The 18916-nt window shown below is 42.8% G+C and overlaps 1 protein-coding gene across 2 annotated transcripts in view; it reads right to left on the reverse strand.

Moving 5' to 3' along the window:
* lrp2b (low density lipoprotein receptor-related protein 2b) overlaps positions 1-7868 on the reverse strand; it is a 64805-nt gene extending 56937 nt beyond the window's left edge. For both annotated transcript variants that reach the window (XM_015963173.3, XM_015963172.3), the window contains exons 1-5: positions 7640-7868; positions 6456-6566; positions 6145-6267; positions 2221-2337; positions 1984-2094 (exon numbers count right to left, since the gene is read on the reverse strand). In XM_015963173.3, the coding sequence (XP_015818659.3) occupies positions 1984-2094; positions 2221-2337; positions 6145-6267; positions 6456-6566; positions 7640-7706 (529 nt within the window). In that variant the 5' untranslated portion in view covers positions 7707-7868. The remainder of the gene's footprint in view (positions 1-1983; positions 2095-2220; positions 2338-6144; positions 6268-6455; positions 6567-7639) is intronic.
* Positions 7869-18916: the final 11048 nt, after the last annotated feature.

The following is an 18916-nucleotide window of genomic DNA, read 5'->3' on the forward strand; positions in this document are numbered from 1 at the left end:
GGCCGATAACTGATATTTACCAATAATTTTTACATCATGTAAAAGCAACCAGACCCCCTTCCTTACTTCCATATTTCAGTTAAACATCTTCACAATCCTGCATCACTGACACTATCACATGACCAAACAAACACCACATGGTCAAGCCCTCCCCTCCCCCTCCTGATACACATATGCACCTGGCCAGATTAAAATAAACAGCAGTCATTAGTATCAGTCCAGTTTTAGCTGTCGGATTCAAACAGATATGTTAAAAAATGACTAAGATCAGCCAATACCAATGTTGATGCTGATGCATCCCTTCTTTATACAACAACTACCAACACACATTTGGTTGTGTTCTTTTAACATTTTCCAGCATACTTTACCTTTGTGGCAACTAAGCTAGCTAAACAAAGATGCAGTCGAAAGTAGACCCCCCCACCCACCCACACACACACACACACACACACACACACACACACACACACACACACACACACACACACACACACACACACACACACACACACACACACACACACACACACCACCAGCCCTTTGTCCTAACCATAAAGAGACCAATGTGTAGTTTTACCAATAATCTCTGGAAATATCCATTGTAATGTTGTTAAAAATGAATGAAATGATGTCCAGTCATTGCAAAATATTGGAGGCTTCGTAACACATAACCATAAAAATCATCTCTAAAGTACATAGAGAGCAGGTCTAAGTCTCTTGGGCACGCCATATTTGACACCATGTTTCCGTCTGGTCAGCTGAGGGTCCTGAGCCTGTGGATGACTGTAGATGACTGGCTGGACGTATGACCTACGGATGTTACATCACCACTTTTCGAAACATTTTGCCAGTAAAATAATTTAACATGAATTTAATAACAAAACTTCTGAACTTTCTAAAACCTATGTGAAAGAACAGAATGGGAAAAGATGCAATATATTTTAGCCGAGTGGTATTGCCGTAGTTTGATGACATCATTGGCAGGCACAGTACCCTGAGCAGATTAGAAATCTACAGCACCAGAAAAATGCAATCGGCATTGCATTCTCTCGATGGAACTGAATGAAGACAAAACAAACTCTGATGAGTATCGTTGAGGTTGCATGCTTTCTGCTCCACAGGTAACAACATTCACCGTAATGTTTTTTAAACTAGCAACAGGCACAGTGATATGGTGTAAAACTACCCCGAAATGTATGTACTGCCCCCTAGCACTAGGAAGCTACACACTGCCACTTTAACAATAATGGTAATGCTAATAAAGAAGCCCTTATTGTAAAGTGTTACCTGTTCTTTCTGTACATGCCATTTAAGGCTTGTTTGAAAATAAACTAGCCATTCATTCATCATGACCCTCACTGGTAAAGCTCCTTTCAGAGTTATGGGACTCCAAAGCGCATTACACTACAATGTATCATTCACACACGCGTGCGCGCGCACACACACACACACACACACACACACACACACACACACACACACACACACACACACACACACACACACACACACACACACACACACACACATTGATGGTAATGTGAGCTGCATTGTAGCCACAGCTGCCCTGGGGTGCACTGACAGAGGTGAGGCTGACGAGCACAAGTGCCACCGATCCCTCCAACCACCATCAGCAGGCAATGCGGGTTACATATCTTGCCCATGGACACAACAGCAGCATTCTCTGCTGGGGTCTGGGATCGATCCTACAAACCAACAATTAGCTGTACATCCTGAGCTACTGCTGCTGACTAATGTTAGTCAACCTGACAAAGACCAAAATCCAGAGAAGTAAAGAGTTGGCCCCCAAACTCTCTAGATACCAGTCCAATGGAAGCATCTGTAGAAACCAAGCCCAACTCGCAACCTCTTCCCCTTAGATTCACAGGGTTCAAAAGATGTCTGATATCCAGGTTTTCAACACTTATTTCCTTTGTGCATGGTATAATGGGTCTGTGTTGGTGTTTTGTTTAATTTACTCACTGCAGTTAAGTTCATCAGATCCATCCCTGCAGTCTTGCAGTCCATTGCAGTGCTGAGAGTTACTGTAACAGGCCCCGTTAGCACAGGTCTTCTCGGTGCACTGTGGATAATCTGTAGGAAACAAGCTTACTCCAGCTATTAAATAGTTGCAATTTCAGAAAAACCTTAACTGATTTGAAAGCAAAACATCGGATACTAAACTATTATGATGCATCACAGACAGAATAAGAATCTTACTGCAGTTCCTCTCATCGGAGTTGTCCACACAGTCCATCATGTGGTCACATCTGTAACTAAGAGAGATACACTGGCCTTCCTGGCAGGTGAACTGGTTTGGGCTGCAGGTTCGTCCACCTGAAACATGTAACGTCCAAAAGGGTCAATTTTCACCTATATATTAACCAACATAATAACCTTTCATCTACAGAAATAAATCCACTTTCTGTTTGGCCTTCCAAAACCAGAAGGTTCTGCTCATTGCGTGTTTCCATAAAGTAGATAAAACACCCAGACAAACATTCTCTCCCAAGGTTCCTGCACTCACTGCATGAAAGCCAGACATCAACATTCTTCACTCTGAATAAATGAAGACTCCATGATTTTAAAACTCATAAACTTACAATAATCATATGTGATGAATGAACAAGATGTTTAAAGGGACTTTACGGAGTTTTGAATTTTTATGCTCGCGATTGCCCCTTCAGGCCAAAAGCATAACGGCAGCTTCAATAGTAGTCTCGTGCACGAGGCGGCATGCTGTTCGTGCACACTCCTTAATCAAAATAAGAGCTGAGACAGTCCCTTGTGTGTGTGTGTGTGTGTGTGTGTGTGTGTGTGTGTGTGTGTGTGTGTGTGTGTGTGTGTGTGTGTGTGTGTGTGTGTGTGTGTGTGTGTGTGTTTGTGTGTGTGTGTGTGTGTGTGCGTGTGTGTGTGTGTGTGGCCCAGAGGACAGAGGGCAGGAGAACGTGCAGCTAATTAATTAAATAATTTGGTTCTGTATGCTTCATACACAGCCGACAAAGGTTTAAGATGGGTCAGTCCTGCATGTTCAGATCATTCCCTTCCCTTGCTTGAAAAATTGTTCCAAAATAAAATTTGAACCCACATCTTTTTTATCTGTGAATTCAATGCCGTTCGGCGAGTCTCAAATAAAAATTTGGGCATCTTACTGTAAAAAAAATCGACCATTAATGTAAAAAAGAAACTCTAAATAAACTATGTTCACATCCAGAATCAAACCTGGATCTTCTGCACGACAGTCCGACATCTTACTGGGTGAGCTAAACTGCTAGTAATGTCCTTTGTATCTGTAACATTTATATCCTTTATGACAGCTGAAACAATGTTCAAAGAACGATTCGGAGCGAAAATGGCTATTTTGTTGCTAATTTGTAGGAAATATCTTGAAGAAAGTTCTACAGAAAGTAGCTAAGAGTCCTCAGAAATGTAGCTAGCTTTGTCACTAGGCGTTAGGAACAGCGACAAAGACTAAAGCTACTGATAGCAAATGCTACGGGCTATGCCTGAGCGTGAACGCGCATGAAGCAGCCTGCTCGACCTGAGCAGCTCTCTTTTTCTGTGATTTTACAGAAAAACAGGCAATCACAATAAAAATGCCAGGGCTCATTCTACAGGACCAGGGCATTGCAGGAGAATGTATGAAGAAGACATTTATTATTTCCATACATGTTTTGGCTGTCAAACTTCCATAATGCCCCTTTAAATGAAATGTTTGAAAAATCTGTGCTTAAATCAATGAATTTGAAATGAATATTTTTCTTACAATGATCCATTTACATCACAAATCACTATGTGTTTGATTTAACAAGTTAATCATTGTTTACACTCATACACATTACAGTAAGATACATATTAAGGTTAATATTCACCTCACATAAGAGTTTTAAAGATTCTTATTCACAGTGTTAAGAAATCTTTGTATCTGAAGAAGGGCGTGGCTTTCTGAGGGATGTTGGTAAATATGTCACACAGTGGAATGTGTGCTTTATGTTGCTTTAAATTATTTTAATAATTGTTGGAATTTCTTAACAGTTTTGTGTTATTGCATGATTTTGTTGTGTGTTGTTGGTTTTATGTGCATGTTTAGTTTAGATTGTTTTGCCACTGTTGACATGACAGTCACCTGAAGAGGTGGGCATGACTGTGAAAGCGCACCAAGTGTGCATAGTTAGCAGGCTGATAAAGGAAGGAAGCTGCAGAACTGCAGGAAGGAAAAAGAGACCAAAGAAACAAGAAGGCAGAGGGACTGGACTAATATAAGAGGACGTAGCACAGAACGGGTTGGATCGTGGGAGGAGCAGTTCATCCTTGGCGTGCAGCGACAACGAGTGGGAGCAACGCCTTTGAATGACAGCAGGGTGGAGGTAGGACCTCTGCCTGCATCCGTGAGTAGACGGCTTCCACTGTTGTATGTTGGGTGATGCTCCGAATGGGCCGATCCTACGGGAGGAGAAAGAGATTGCACTGCTTCACAGACAAAGGTTCTGCCCCAGTGATCTGTCCTTGTCAGGGAGGAGCGGCGAGAGCCCCCGGGAGATCACGCCTGAGACGAGCGCCTGATGAGAGCGAGACCAGAGACTGCTGGAGTCGGACGCCGAAGCCGGGACGTCGCCTTTCCCTTCCTGGAAATTCCCTCCGCGTGACTTTGTGGATCTCGGAGGAGCCCAAGTATCTTTGGGGGTTTTCTTGAAGAACAGGTTTTAATTGCTTTTATGGACTCAAACTTTTTTTTAGTTATATACTTTTAGACGGGGGCTTTATTTAGTTAATAAAAGAGGTCGCAGACAAACTTCTGCTCTCTTGTGTCTGTGTCCCTCTGGTTTTGCACCCTCGCTCTCCACCTGTGTCATTGTGAATCCCTGGTGTGGCGCCTGAGCTCTGCAGCTCCAGTGTTGCCTAGGTTACAAATACTCAGAAATGTGTCAAATTCTGATTGGCCAAACTCGGCCAAAACTCATAACAAAGTAGTCTAATAAAACAAGAATTACTTCCTGATTAATTCAGTTTCCAGCTGACCCCTGATTCGGCCAAATCGGGAAAGAAGCCTCTTTAGAAACAAACTCCTTTGACCTTAAGGCAAAACTTTTCTGTGACGCTGCAAATGATTACAGACACAACAGATCTTTTCAGAGCTACTTCAACTCTCAAACATCCACCTTGGATGCTGACAAGCATTCCAGCTGCCTGTTGTGACCTGGAGACATCTCAAGACTGGACGGGTCGTATCAGAGTTAATCTACGGCTTCAAATATCTTGAGGTCACCAGACTTCTGGCAGTTCTGGATCTGCACTAAGGGTCTCCACACGGGTAGTAGACACAACAGATTGCGTCTGATGAGGTTTTTATCAATAACCAATGCTCTAGTTTATAACAAACAACAAATTATTTTACAGTCAGATTTCACAATTTCTCTCAGATACAAAGAACGGTTGCTACAACATCAAGCTTCCATCACAACATCTCACATCCACCACATCACATCTCATTATTCATATCTTGTCATGTATAAAATGTTAGTTTGGGAAAAATAATTAAATTCATTTTATAAACTATGTACTGACTGTCTGAATTAATACGAAGTGTGTTTATGGTCCCTGATGAAGCAAAGAACCCTAGAATCTTCTGATTAAACATTCAAAGATGAATCAGATTGATATTTCATATTTATATGGAATCATCACATCTTATTGGTCATAATTAATATGTTTTAATGAATGTGTTATGGCTTGGGACGTACCTATAGGATGACCTAAACTTTTCAGAACTTAGTTAAAATGTTCTCCACAACTCTTACTAAAGTCTTTATTACTACCATGAAATGAGTCTAGAAAACCACATGCATTTGTGTTCAAAAACTACAAGAACATATCTTTAAAGGACAGGTGCAAATCATCTCAACACGAGTCTTATGGCAGCAAATAACTGCAATCATGGCAATCATTTTATTTGCACATATGACACGTTCTAGTTTAACAGATAGTTACTTCTGAGGCGATGTTGCCATCTAGTGGATTCTAAAACATTTCAGCTAAAATATCTACAGTTATTTAATTCCTTTTACCAATATGATAGAAATTATTGTAAACATACATTTTAACACTTTAGAAAACATAATAAAATCTTTGGTTTGTGTATTTTACCGCAGGTTCTCTGTTCATCTGAGCCATCGACGCAGTCCTCCTCCCCATCGCAGACAAACCCTGATGAGATGCACTCTCCACTTGTCACACACTTAAATTCCTGTGAAGTGCAGGATGGAGGTGCTGCCACAAAATAGCAAAACAAGTGATTTTTTAATCAATATTCATTCACCTTACATCACTTAACTGCTAGTCAGGTGACTTTCAATTTAAACTTTTAGCTCTTATCAATTGTATTTTGTTTAAAATTGACATTTTTAGCTCGTGTTGAGAATGATGCCATCTATATTGCAGATGGTTATAATACTTACGACAGTTGAGCTCATCTGAGTCGTCTGTACAGTCTTTAGTTCCATCACATCGCCATTCTTTGCTAATGCACTGACCATTGGTGCACTGAAACTCATTAATGCCACAGCTTCCTGCAAAAAAAAAAAACCCTCAGACATTTAATTATACTCATTTTTTGATGGGCATGGTGTGAGCTGAACTTCATTCAAGTTTTTCTTTCAAGTAAAATATATATTTTCTAAATAAGCTTTTTTTAAAACTCCTAAGTTAGTTTTTGTGTTTGGTAGAAAATGGCCTTTAGAGATGACACCAGAAAAAAAAAATCAACAGATATTTATCATTTACAATATTTTAGCATTTGAACATTATTTTAAAACAATAAGAAATATAATCTAAATGTGTTTCTTTTTTAATAATTGTGCACCAAGATCCAATATCAAAGCTGCTGAACTTGCCCAGGTCACAAAGTGTTTTATTACAGAATTTATAGCATTAAATTAAATGTTTGATGTCCGTGTCACCTCAGTAAAAACATCACATATTTTCCTATGTTTTACGAGTGAGCGACCATGTTTATGACAGTTAAAGTTGCTTCTTGTGCAGTATCTGAAACTTGTGGCATGTGATCTGGTCTTTAAAGAATAGTTAATTCTTCACCTTGAATTGACACGATCTTGTGATCCTGAAATATATTAAACTCTCAGACCAGATTTCAAGAACAAATGTGCTTTTATAACTCTGGGATTCAGATTTATTTATATTTATAGAGATTATTCATCAGGATTACTTGTTTTCAGTTTGGGAAAGCAGAGAGACAAAAACAAAAGAAACATTGCAGACATTTTCATACAGATCAGTGTAAATTAATATTGATAAAGTGTGCTTCCATCTAAGATTACTGCAGTTTATAACTTCTACAGATTATCACAACCTTCTAACTTACCCCGTGTAGTTTATTTGTATCTGACTGCACAGAAAATTTACTCCCATTTAAATCTATAAGTTTTGAGTTGGTTTAAACTTTAAAGCAAATGTTGTCATGATACCATGATGTTGATGCACAAAGTTGTTTTTGGTCAACAAATAGGATGAAGAAAGCATGAATTTATCCTGCAGCCATCACTGGCCATCGCTCAGAGCTCCTATTCTTTTATTTGACCCATATTTGCTTTAGAATACAGCAAAAACACAAGGAAACACATACCTTGTACAAGATGAAATCCTTGGGTCAGCAGCAGTAAAGACAAAACATGAAGCCCTTTTAGGCCCATAACTGAACCTTCACGTTCCGTCTCCAGTGTTTCTCAGCTCTGGTGTTAGTTTGATCAGCTCTGAGCTCTCATGTTCCCTCTGCACCCACGGCTCTCCCAAACCCAAATGATCGTGGAGGAGATAACGACTTTGGAACTGAGATGCTTGACCCCAACCAACCAGCAGATCAGTAATGTGACACAGAGTTATACAGGTTTTTATGACTTGCTGTTTTACATAAACTTCATCTAAGATTAACTTTTACCTGTGGATGTGTGGTCCACGTCAGCAAAAACACGTTGGTGTATTTTTGAGGCAAGAAGGTGAATGTGAAAGGTTTAAGTCAGATTAAATATAATAGTGTCTGAAATAGTTTGGATACAGACAAAAGTTGAATACGTTTTTTTTGTTGAAATTAAACATAATTTAATGACAATTTTACATCAGAGTCATGAGTTAATTTCTGACCTCTCATTTAAAATCTGTATGGTTGCATAAATGTTTTAAAACAAAATAATTGGATTTTTAAGCAAATCTGAAAAGTAGATAAAAAGAACAAAGATATAAGAACAAAATCACTGATATTTTTTTTTTTTTTTTTTTGTGAAAAGGGTTAATCATTTAATTCATAGAATGGAAATCTTTGCATCCTAAAACTGACCCCTAAGATCTTTGGCTTCCACGTGAACTAGAAGATGCTAGATGGTCATTAGATCAGTGTATTAGATATTGGTAGATACATGAAGGGCCCGGCTGATACACCCAGGTTTGTCATTTACACAGTACTGACCTTTGAACTATAGGTTTAATTTTACCTAAACCTCCACATATAATAAACATGTTTTAAGGCATGAACATCAAAAATGCATGGAGTGCTTCCAGGGTGTGAAGTGGTTGTGAGTACCTCTGGTGCTCTTTAGTTCAGGGATACAAGCAATACAAAAAAGAATTGGATCTTAGGCACTCAGGAGGATGAAAATAGTCAAAAAACCTTTACTATCCCATGGCTAATCAAATAAAAACATGTCTACTAGCTTCTTGTCCTATTTCGTCATTGTCTCTCCTCTGGAAATGTCCAAACCGTCTCAGTCTTGCCTCTCTGACTTTATCTCCAGAACATTTAACATGAGCTGCCCCTCTGATGGACTCAGATTAGATCCTATTCATCGTCGTCACTCCCAAAGAGAACCTCAACATCTTGAGCTCTGTCTTCTGTCTTGTCCTCATGGACACTGTCTCTAAACCAGACAATATGGCTGCTCTCACAGCTGTTTTCTACATCTTTCCTTTCATTCTTGCAGAAACCTTTTATCACTCCTGACACTTTTCTCCATCCAACCTGCACCACATGCTTCTTCATCTCTTTTCCACCCCCTCTGTTGCTCTGTAGACCCTAAGTCCTACAGCACTTCACTGCTGTCTCACTGCTCTCATGCATGTTCTGCACCACTCTAACGCTTCTCCGCCACTCCGGACCTTTTCATGCACCACAGCTCCTCTCTCATCTCTCTTTACTTATTGCTCATGCTAGATACTTTATTTCACTATAAGTTCCTTCATTTTCTTGGATAATAATATAAGACTTACCCACAAGATGCATCACACAGCATTTTTATATCCATTAACTGCCACATCATTGAGGAATTACCAAGAAACTGTCGACAAGCAACTTTTGTTCACTTTATTGTTTTTTATGACTTTGTTACAGCAGTTCTGCTCATCTGGTTTATTATAGCTGTGCAGCAGAAATCAGAAGCTCAGAGTTTCTCCAGAAAGGCAAATTAAGTTTTATCAGCATTTCCTGACTGCAGGAATGATGCTTTGTATTAAGACCATTTGTTTTTTAAATTAACAGACTTGAAATCCGCCCAATCAGATGTTGATACGTCACTGAAAATGTTGATTCCCACATAGAGAAATTCAAAATGACCTCTTATCGTAAATGTGAAACTATTTAGGCTTGATTCTGTCATTGCTCTGCAAAACTACAATAAAAAGATTGACTTTTCTCAATGGGAAAGTGAGTCAGTTACTCTTTGTGAGAACACCACCAGTTGTCCTCTGTTCTGGTTTCTCAGCTTGTTGTTGAATTATTTTTAAAAATCTTGTAAAATCGGTCAATCAAAGTTTATTTATACAGCACATTAAATGCAACAATGTTGCCCAAAGTGCTTGACATAAAAAAATGAACAGTCAATTAAAAAGACATAAAATAAGCACAAAAATAAAATCAGAAAAAAAAGTCATAAAAAACAGGACAACCCTTTAAGCCCAAGGTGTTAAAAACTTAGGAGTAAAAATAAGTCTTCAGTAACTTAAAAAAAAAAAAGATGATGCCTGCCTAATGGTGATTGGTAACATTTTCCAAAGAATAGGTGCCACCACTGAGAAAGACCTAAAACCTCTTCTCTGTAGCCTCGCCCTAGGGGCATTGAATCTAAGTTGTCAGCCGACCTCAGTCCACAAGATGGAACACAATGCACAAGAAGCTCAGAGAGATAGACAAGTACCCTAACCCTAAACATTTATAAGCCAGAACCAAAATCTTAAATTGGACATGGTATTTAAACGAGACCCAGTGTAGAGCGGCAAGAACTGGAGTGATATGATTCAATCTACAAGTGCCAGTCAAAAGACGGGCTGCAGCATTCTGAAGTAGCTGCAACCTAGCAATACATGCTTAATGCCATGGTAGACTATTGCAGTAGACTAAACGAGAAGTTCCGAATGCATGTATGAGCTTCTCTAAATGGTTCTTAAGCAAAAAAGACTTCACCTTGTAAAGATTTCTCAGCTGAAAAAAGCATGATTGAACAACATAATTGACTTGTAAATAAAAAATAAGCTGAGAATCAACCTTAACACCCAGATTAAACACAACATCCTTTGCACAATTCGAAAGGCCATTCACCAAAGACTGAGGAAATACAGGAGAACCACTCGGTGCCAGCATAATTAGCTCAGTCTTAGACTAGTTAATCGGCAAGAAATTACAGCTCATCCAGTCCTTAACCTCACAAAGGCACATTAGAGCTATTTCCTTAACTTTAGTGGGGGCGTAGTCATCTGCAAAAAAATGAAAGTTAAGGCCGTATTTTTAAAAATAGCACCAAGTGGGAGCAAGTATAAATTAAAAAGGAGAGGGCTGAGTACAGAGCCCCGTGGGACCCCATATGAGAAGAAAATCACTCGAGCTAAAACTTCCAATCCTAACCAGAACTGCATGCATTATCATGTAGATTATAGGTCTTATACAAAAGCTGATTAAAAATAAAGACAAATGTGACCAGCTTTAACAATTTCTTTTAGGGAAGTCGAACTGCTTTGCTTGATATCATAATAACATTTTCTTCATGGGGTAAATCTCTGACATCTTGGGAGGGCAGTTTATGTGTAAAAATGATCCTCGCTTAACCTCTGTTTCATGATGTTTTGTAATTTTTTTCCCACCTGAGATGATTCTTATGGGAACTTCCGTTAAGCCAGATGCAAGCAGGTGGAATGCCAGTAAAAATTCACTCAACCAGTTTTACAGATTATTTCCTTGTAAAGAATGATAAAAAAAAGGCAAGAGCCACAGTACCTGTTTGTTTGCCATGATTGAGGGAACTTTCAGTGAGTTTTATAAAATTTCACTATCAGTTTTCATGTTGTTACAATACATTACTATCTTGCCTTATTTTTGGTGGACTTTTTACCCCAGAGAAATATTTATTTGCAGCTATTTTCAAGGTTCCACATCACCCTATTTTAAACCTTTGAGAACAAATACATGGACGTAATTTTTTTTTTGGGGGGGGGGGGGGGGGGGGGGGGACATGTCCCCCCCACTTTTTCCAAAGTGAAGTTTTGACCCCTGCACTTTTTACCATCCAAAAACAATATTACTTTATATTAAATTGACACTGGTTGAGCTCTAGGACCAAGCAGAAAACAACCGTTTGTGTTGAAGCCTGTTTCCCATTAGAACATACTGTGAAGATACCCCCACCCCCGTGTCCCCCCCACTTCTAAAGTGAAAATTACGTCCATGGCGCAATATACGATAAAATACTATCGCTGACACTATTGAGATGTCATTTATCTTACAGTTTTTCTCAATTGCTAAAGCACAATTCCTGAAACCTTGCTCCCTTTTCTCGAAACATTAAACACAAAACCTCAGCTTCGAGCACGATTTACAAAACCTCTCATTCCTCTTGCAAAATCAAACTTTCGCCTCAAAACAGTTTTAGCTGTGCTCAAAATCAAACACAACTCTCAGATCATAAACAAATTACTCAAAATTGCATACACCATCAATCAGTCAGTAAACAATACACCAAAAAATAGAAAGCACAATGTTCAGAGCCATATAATTTGTTTATTGAACCATATATGCAGCCTGCAGACCATTGTGCAACAGTGTTCAATGACAGTGAAAAAAATACATAAAATGAAAAACATCAAAGGACTAAACATGTTATCAATGGGCCTCTTCTTGTCTGCGGGCTGGGTCAGGCCACAGCACTTCATCGACATCACATGCAATATTTTCCCTCCTGAGGCTCAAATTGGGTTGCACTCAAAGCCCTGCTTCCCTCATTGTCAGCCCATGGACAACAACGTGGTCTGTGATTGTTGCTCAGATTTCATTGGATATTTCCACTCTTTGTCTTGCTCTTCATCCTCCTCTTTCTCTCTCTTGCCCTCCTCCTCATCCCCCACCTCACATATGCACCCGTCCTTGTCCTCTCACATGAATTCTTCTACCCATTGTTACACTTTCTCATTCCCACCTTCAACAACCTGTTTGCTCTCTGAACTTGCTTATATTGGTTGTCACATCATTTGAAACAAGTGAATTCTATTTTGACTGATTTTGTTCAATCAATGACGTTTGTGCTCCTGTTATGGGTAAATGTGTGCCACTTGTGTTTACCGTTATGGATGATGTGTACATTAGAGTGCAGAATGTGTTTTAAGAATGAGAATGCGTTTAGAGTTTTGCTAAACCGTGTGAAATGGTTTAAGGTTTTGACAACAGGCTCAACAGTTAGCTTAATGAGTTCAAGCAACTGAGAACTATCTTCAGTCAATGGATTTTAGTGTTATAGCAATTGAGAAAAACTGTAATAAATAATATTACAGTTTTTATCCATTGGTTTGGCTCATTTCTTAAAACAGAAATTACATTCTCAAAATAACATGGACAAACCTCCAAACCTCTTGGCAAATGTTCACAACATAATGGCATTTCTCATTCATTTTATCAAATGGCAAATGCCTTAGTACATCTCTCAATTGTCTCAGTGCATCTTTGCAAATGATTAAGTACATGCAGCCTACAGTTACACAGTTAGCCCACATTTAGCACATTTTCCAACTGAATAGATCTTGTAGATCTAAACCGATTAGTTGATTCTCAGTCTAATGATCTTTCTCTCCAAAACATGTCAGCATGATTTCATTGTATAAGTACTCGCATGCACATCTGTCTGTTCAATTGTCAGAATTGGTCAAGAACATAATACCATCAATACCATACTGAATTGCTTTGAATATTTGCTACATTGATGACAGTCATTGACAGTCAGGTGAAACTAGACTAACAAACGGGGAGTGTCACACACAGGTGTTTTCCATGATCGTGTGCTGCCAAACACAGCTATATAGACAGGAGTGCACATAATATTTTTGGGTTGGTACTCAGGGGAGAACCTATGGTTGTTGCTTGGTCCTCACATTTTTTAATGCACTTAATTCTTAACCCAACTCACAATAGGAACAAAACAGAGTAACGCGTTGATGATGCAACATATTTTAATTTTGACTGAAAACAATAAGTACAACAGATACATATTGCCAGCTTAACTTAAACCTTCTAATTTTCAAATAGCATGACTGAATTGTCTGGATGTAAAGCACAATGTGTAAACAACTGCTTTTGTGATAACAAAAATCAAATACAATGAATTTTAAAGCACTTAACAAAAATACTATTTCAGAGCACTGAAGTTTTTAAAATGGCATAAATGCCGTTTTATTTCTACAGACTCTCATCATCCTCATCAGCATCCTCCTCACTATCCTGACTGGCTTCCTCCAGTTCACACACAGCAGAGGACAACTTTCTGATGTTCTTTGGTGTTAGTACATTTATCAAACGCTGGATGATTGAAGTTTTTAGTGCCTATGTAAAAGGCGCTGTTTTTGTCTGCCAGGGCGGGATTTTCATGGCATAATCTGCACCACATCTCTGTGCGTTCATCGTTCGTTTGAAGCCAGCCGACCTCCTGCAGCCACTTCTCCGCGAATACTCTTTTTCTTTTGCGGTTCCGACTCTGTCTGACATTTTTTTGGAGGTGAAGGAACACCAAAATAATTACTTAATGGAGCTTGCTTTTTGGAAATCTTTAAAATGCTCCAGAAATGTCTCCCTTCCTCCGCAACATCTTAGGTGCGCAAATGCGTGCTGCAGCTTTTTTCAGCTGTGCATTGTTTATTTTGACAGCGCATGTGCACCTGCAAACCACTTACGTGCACACCTGTATATAGAGCTTGACCAGCACCAGTCCGATCTCTGAACATGGATAGACAAGGCCAAGCAAATGGACAAGGGGAAGTTCTTCCTCAAGGAAGAGAAGGAATACATATGTATGAAACTTTCTTTACTTGTGAATAAAAAATGGTTATAATTTCCTTGGTAGTGTGAGTGCAATCTGTGATGTCAAACCTTGGAGGCTACTCTTTTCGGTTGTATATTGTTGGTCCTCTGCCATAGTGACAAAACATCTAATCATTTGTATGGCAGTACTCACACAATGCCAAAGGGACGATGCATTTTGGGGGCACTGACTATTCAGATTAGAAAAAAATGTAGTTTTGACACGAGTGAAGTGTTTTAGGAGAGATATGAGCTTTTGTAGGTAAACCATGTTGTTGTGATCAACCATCCAGGTTTATTTTGACAAAAGCGCCAAGAATGATGAGAATGTCCGATCTGTGTCGAGAAATGAGCCAAAGCTATTGAGAAGGATCTTTGCCATTTTGGAGACACTGACTGTTTAAATGAGAAAGGGATTTAGACTGAAGCCTGAGTGAACAGTTTTGGTAGAGATATGAGCTTTTGCAGGTGAGCTATAGTGTTGTGCTAAACTGTAAGAGTGTTTTGCCAAATGATCTTAGAGGTTTGAGGATGTAACTTCTGTTTCAAGAAATGAGCCAAACCAATGGAGAAAAACTTTAGGTTACTATCGTAACCCCGGTTCTCTGAGTAACATGAGTGAGATGTCTCACTATGGGATATGCCACTCCGCGGATTCCTCAGAAGCACTTATCTCAATACGCCAATCCTGATTGGCCAGTGACCGTGACGTACGCGTCACCTGCTACTATAAGTAGCAAGCGTCCCAACGCACGCACCATTCAAGATAAACACCTCTTTTCGCTTCGCCCAGCAAGAAGGGTTGTCTGGTGAGACATCTCACTCATGTTACTCAGAGAACCCCTAAAGTTCTCTTTCTTAACATTCGTTTCGATGTCTCGCTATGGGATATGGAGACTCCCGTATTGCCAGACAGCTTATCCAGCGATCACCAACCTACAGGGATACGTCTTGGCCCGCCAAAGACCCCACACTCAGAATCGTGTGAGTCATTGCAGGGACCGAAACATCAAGCTTATAGAAGCGTGCAAATGCAAGTGGAGAAGCCCAGCTTGCTGCAGCACAAATCTCCTGGATTGACAGCCCCCGAAAAAGGGCCCAAGAGGCATACAGGCCCCTAGTAGAATGGGCCCTGAGCCCAACAGGTGCCTGAATGCCCTGACAGGAGTAAGCCATAGAAATAGCCTCCACAATCCAGTGGGAAAGCCGCTGCTTTGTGACGGGTTTCCCCTTACGAGGCCCACCCCATGACACAAAAAGCTGGTCCCCCCTGCGAAGGTTCTCCATCCGATTCACATACTCCTTGAGCGCACGAATCGGACACAGCTTGTGCCACCGCTCCTCCTCAGGAGAGGAGAAGGGTGGCGGGTAGAAAGCTGTGAGGATAATAGGAGAAAAGGAGCCCACTACCTTAGGCACAAAGGCAGGGTTGGGCTTCAAGGACACCTTCATGTCACCTGGTGCAAACTGGGTGCAGGATGGGTGCACAGAGAGAGCCTGTAAGTCACTAACTCGCTTTGCAGATACCAAAGCCAGGAGTAGCACCACCTTAAGAGACAGGATCTTAAGGTCCAGGCTGTCCATAGGTTCAAATGGAGGCCCGGAGAGGGCCGACAGCACCAAGGACAGATCCCATGAGGGCACCAGGGGCCGAGACACAGGGAGAAGCCTGCGCGCGCCCCTCATGAAGCTACACACCAGGGGGTGTCGACCTGCCAATTTCTTCCCAAAACCCAAGTGTCGGGCGGAAATGGCTGCTAGGTACACTTTAATGGTGGAGAAAGCCTTCTTCCCATCCAACAAGTCTTGCAGGAAAGACAGAATGATGTTCACCGGGCATTGGAAGGGTGAGACCTCCCTACCCTGACACCAGGCTTCAAACACCCTCCATTTACAGTCATATAGGGACCTAGTGGAGGGGGTCCTAGCATTCTGAATGGTTCGAATGACTGCCTGGGGCAGCTCTGCTGACACTAGCCCGCACCCCTCAGGGGCCAGGCCCACAGGGCCAGCCGTTCTGGATGAGGGTGGAAGATCGAGCCTCCCGCTTGGGACACCAGGTCCCTGCAAAGCGGCAGTTTCCAAGGTTGGCCCTCCAGGAGTTGGAAAATGTCCGCCACCCAATGCATGGCTGGCCAGTATGGGGCCACCAGAATGAGAGTGTGGCGCTGGGTTCGTACCCTCAGCAAGGTGGGTGGTATCAGGGCCACTGGGGGAAAAGCGTAAAGCAGTCTCCGTGGCCAGTCGTGCGCCAGCGCGTCCACGCCGAGTGGAGCGTCTCGGTCGCGCAGGGAGAAAAACAGTGGACACTAAGCATTCTCCTTGGAGGCAAAAAGATCCACTACGGCTGTGCCGAACCGGATCCAAATCTGTTCCAACACAGCTGGATGCAGGCTCCAATCCCCGTACAGGGGTGTCCCTCTGGACAACAGATCCGCCCCCCGTTTCAGAACACCTGGGACATGGGTGGCTCTGATTGAGAGGAGATGCCTGCTGCACCATAGGATCAGTCTGCGTGCCAGCGTGTGTAACCGCATGGAGCGCAGCCCCCCCTGGTGGTTTATATAAGCCACAGTCGTGGTGTTGTCTGTTCTCACTAGGACATGATGGCCGGAGAGAAAAGGCAGGAAGCGCCTCAGGGCCAGAAAGACCGCGAGGAGTTCCAGATAATTTATGTGTGTCCCCCAGAGCTCTCTGCTCCACACACCCTTGACAGAGCAACCATCCAGGAGCCCCCCCCCCCCCAACCTGACAGGCTCGCATCTGTTGTGACCACTTTCCTCACGAGAACCAACCCCAAAGGCACCCCCTGTGCCAAGAGGGAGGGGTGACGCCAACAGCGGAGCGCCGCGACGCACGCTGCAGAGACCGTCACCCTGCGCGCTCTGTGGCGCACTGGAGAGAGACCCAGAGAAGCCACCCAGCGTTGAAAATCTCTCATGTGTAGACGGCCGAGTGGTACCACTGAAATAGCCGACACCATGAGACCCACAAGCCTGAGGCATAACGCAAACCGCACCGAACTGTGTAGGCGGAAGCGCGCCAGGCAGAGCGAGAGCGGTTCACGCGCGGTGTCGAGAGACGGGCCGTGAACGCCCCTGAGTCCAGATTCAGACCTAGAAAGGTTATTTTCTGGGAGGGGAGTAAAGCTCTTTTCTGCCAGTTTATTCTGAAACCCAGACCACACAAGTGATGGATCACAACCAGCGTGTTTGACGCTGCCTCCTCTCTGGATCGTGCCAGCAGGAGCCAGTCGTCTAAATACGTGGCCAGCCAAATGCCCCTCCCTCTCAGAGGGGCGATCTCTGCCTCCGTACACCTGACAAACACCCTCGGGCTCAGCGAGAGGCCGAATGGGAGCACGGTGTATTCGTAACACACTCCCTGAAAGGCAAACCTCAGAAATTTCCTGTGTGGAGGGTACACGGGAATATGAAAGTATGCGTCCCTCAGGTCGATTGAGGTGAACCAGTCGTTCTGGTGAATCAGACGCAAAAGGGATGAGAGCGTGAGCATTTTGAATCTGTACTTTCTGAGGCATCGGTTCAGGGCCCTCAGATCCAGGATCGGGCAATTCCCGTCCCTCCCTGTTTCGGGACCAGGAAGTACCTGGAGTAGAAACCGCTCTGAGACCGATCGGGAGGCACAATGCATATCGCTCCCTTCTCCAGCAGGGAGGAGATTTCTCCCTGAAGGATGTGAGCTGACGTCCCCTGGGCGTGGGAGAACACTACGCCGGAGAATCGAGGAGGAACTGAGGCGAATTGGAGCCTGTAACCTCTCGAAATAGTTCTCAGCACCCAACGTGCGCGGGGGCTTTGTGCTTTGACGGCCCAGGCGTACGGGGACGACCCGTGGCTGGCGGGTAAGTCCGCCAGGGGCCGCCCCCGCCTGGTTCCGCTCATGGGTAACATTTTTATTGATTTTTGCTGCGCCCTTGACATTTCGTCTGGATGCGTCAGCGAACGTTTTAATGCTCCTTGAGCGTGACATGTTTGTGAAAAACAATGTGAGTGCTTGTGACGTGTGTTTTGAGCCGGCACAGCCGGCTGCACGTCCTGGCCCCACCCTGGACCGCTCGGGGACTCTGCCGGAGGGGTTCCGTGAGGGGGGGAGAAGGCACCATGGCAACATCGAACAGGAGGAGCTGGCGAACGGGGAACTGCCAGCTGCAGCGTCGGGAGGGAAAGAACTCCGTCAGGCTGCCCTCTTCTTCTTCCTCACCTGCTGACCGCCGGGTCGGGTGGGTTGTCCCGACGGCGGAGCGGCTTGGTTGCCGGATCTCTGAGGCCAAACTGGTCGAAGCGCTGAGCCCGAAGGAGCTGGTTGGACAGCTTGAGGCTTCGGGCGCTTTGGGATCCGGAACTGATGCTGGGCTCTAGCAGCTGCCTGAGGAAGGTTCGGCCAAGCCGGCAGCGCCGGTGAGGGCTTACGGGGAAGGCAGAGATGAAGGGCTTCATCCTCTTTCTTTTTGGCCTCACACCGTTGCTGCATTGATGCCAGGGCAGAGCCAAAAATACCTTCAGGCACGATTGGCATGTCCAAAATGTCCTCCTTCTCTCTATCAGAGAGGTTGGTGAGATT

The sequence above is a fragment of the Nothobranchius furzeri genome, chromosome 16 (genome assembly GCF_043380555.1).
Source record: "Nothobranchius furzeri strain GRZ-AD chromosome 16, NfurGRZ-RIMD1, whole genome shotgun sequence".
NCBI classification, from domain to species: domain Eukaryota; kingdom Metazoa; phylum Chordata; class Actinopteri; order Cyprinodontiformes; family Nothobranchiidae; genus Nothobranchius; species Nothobranchius furzeri.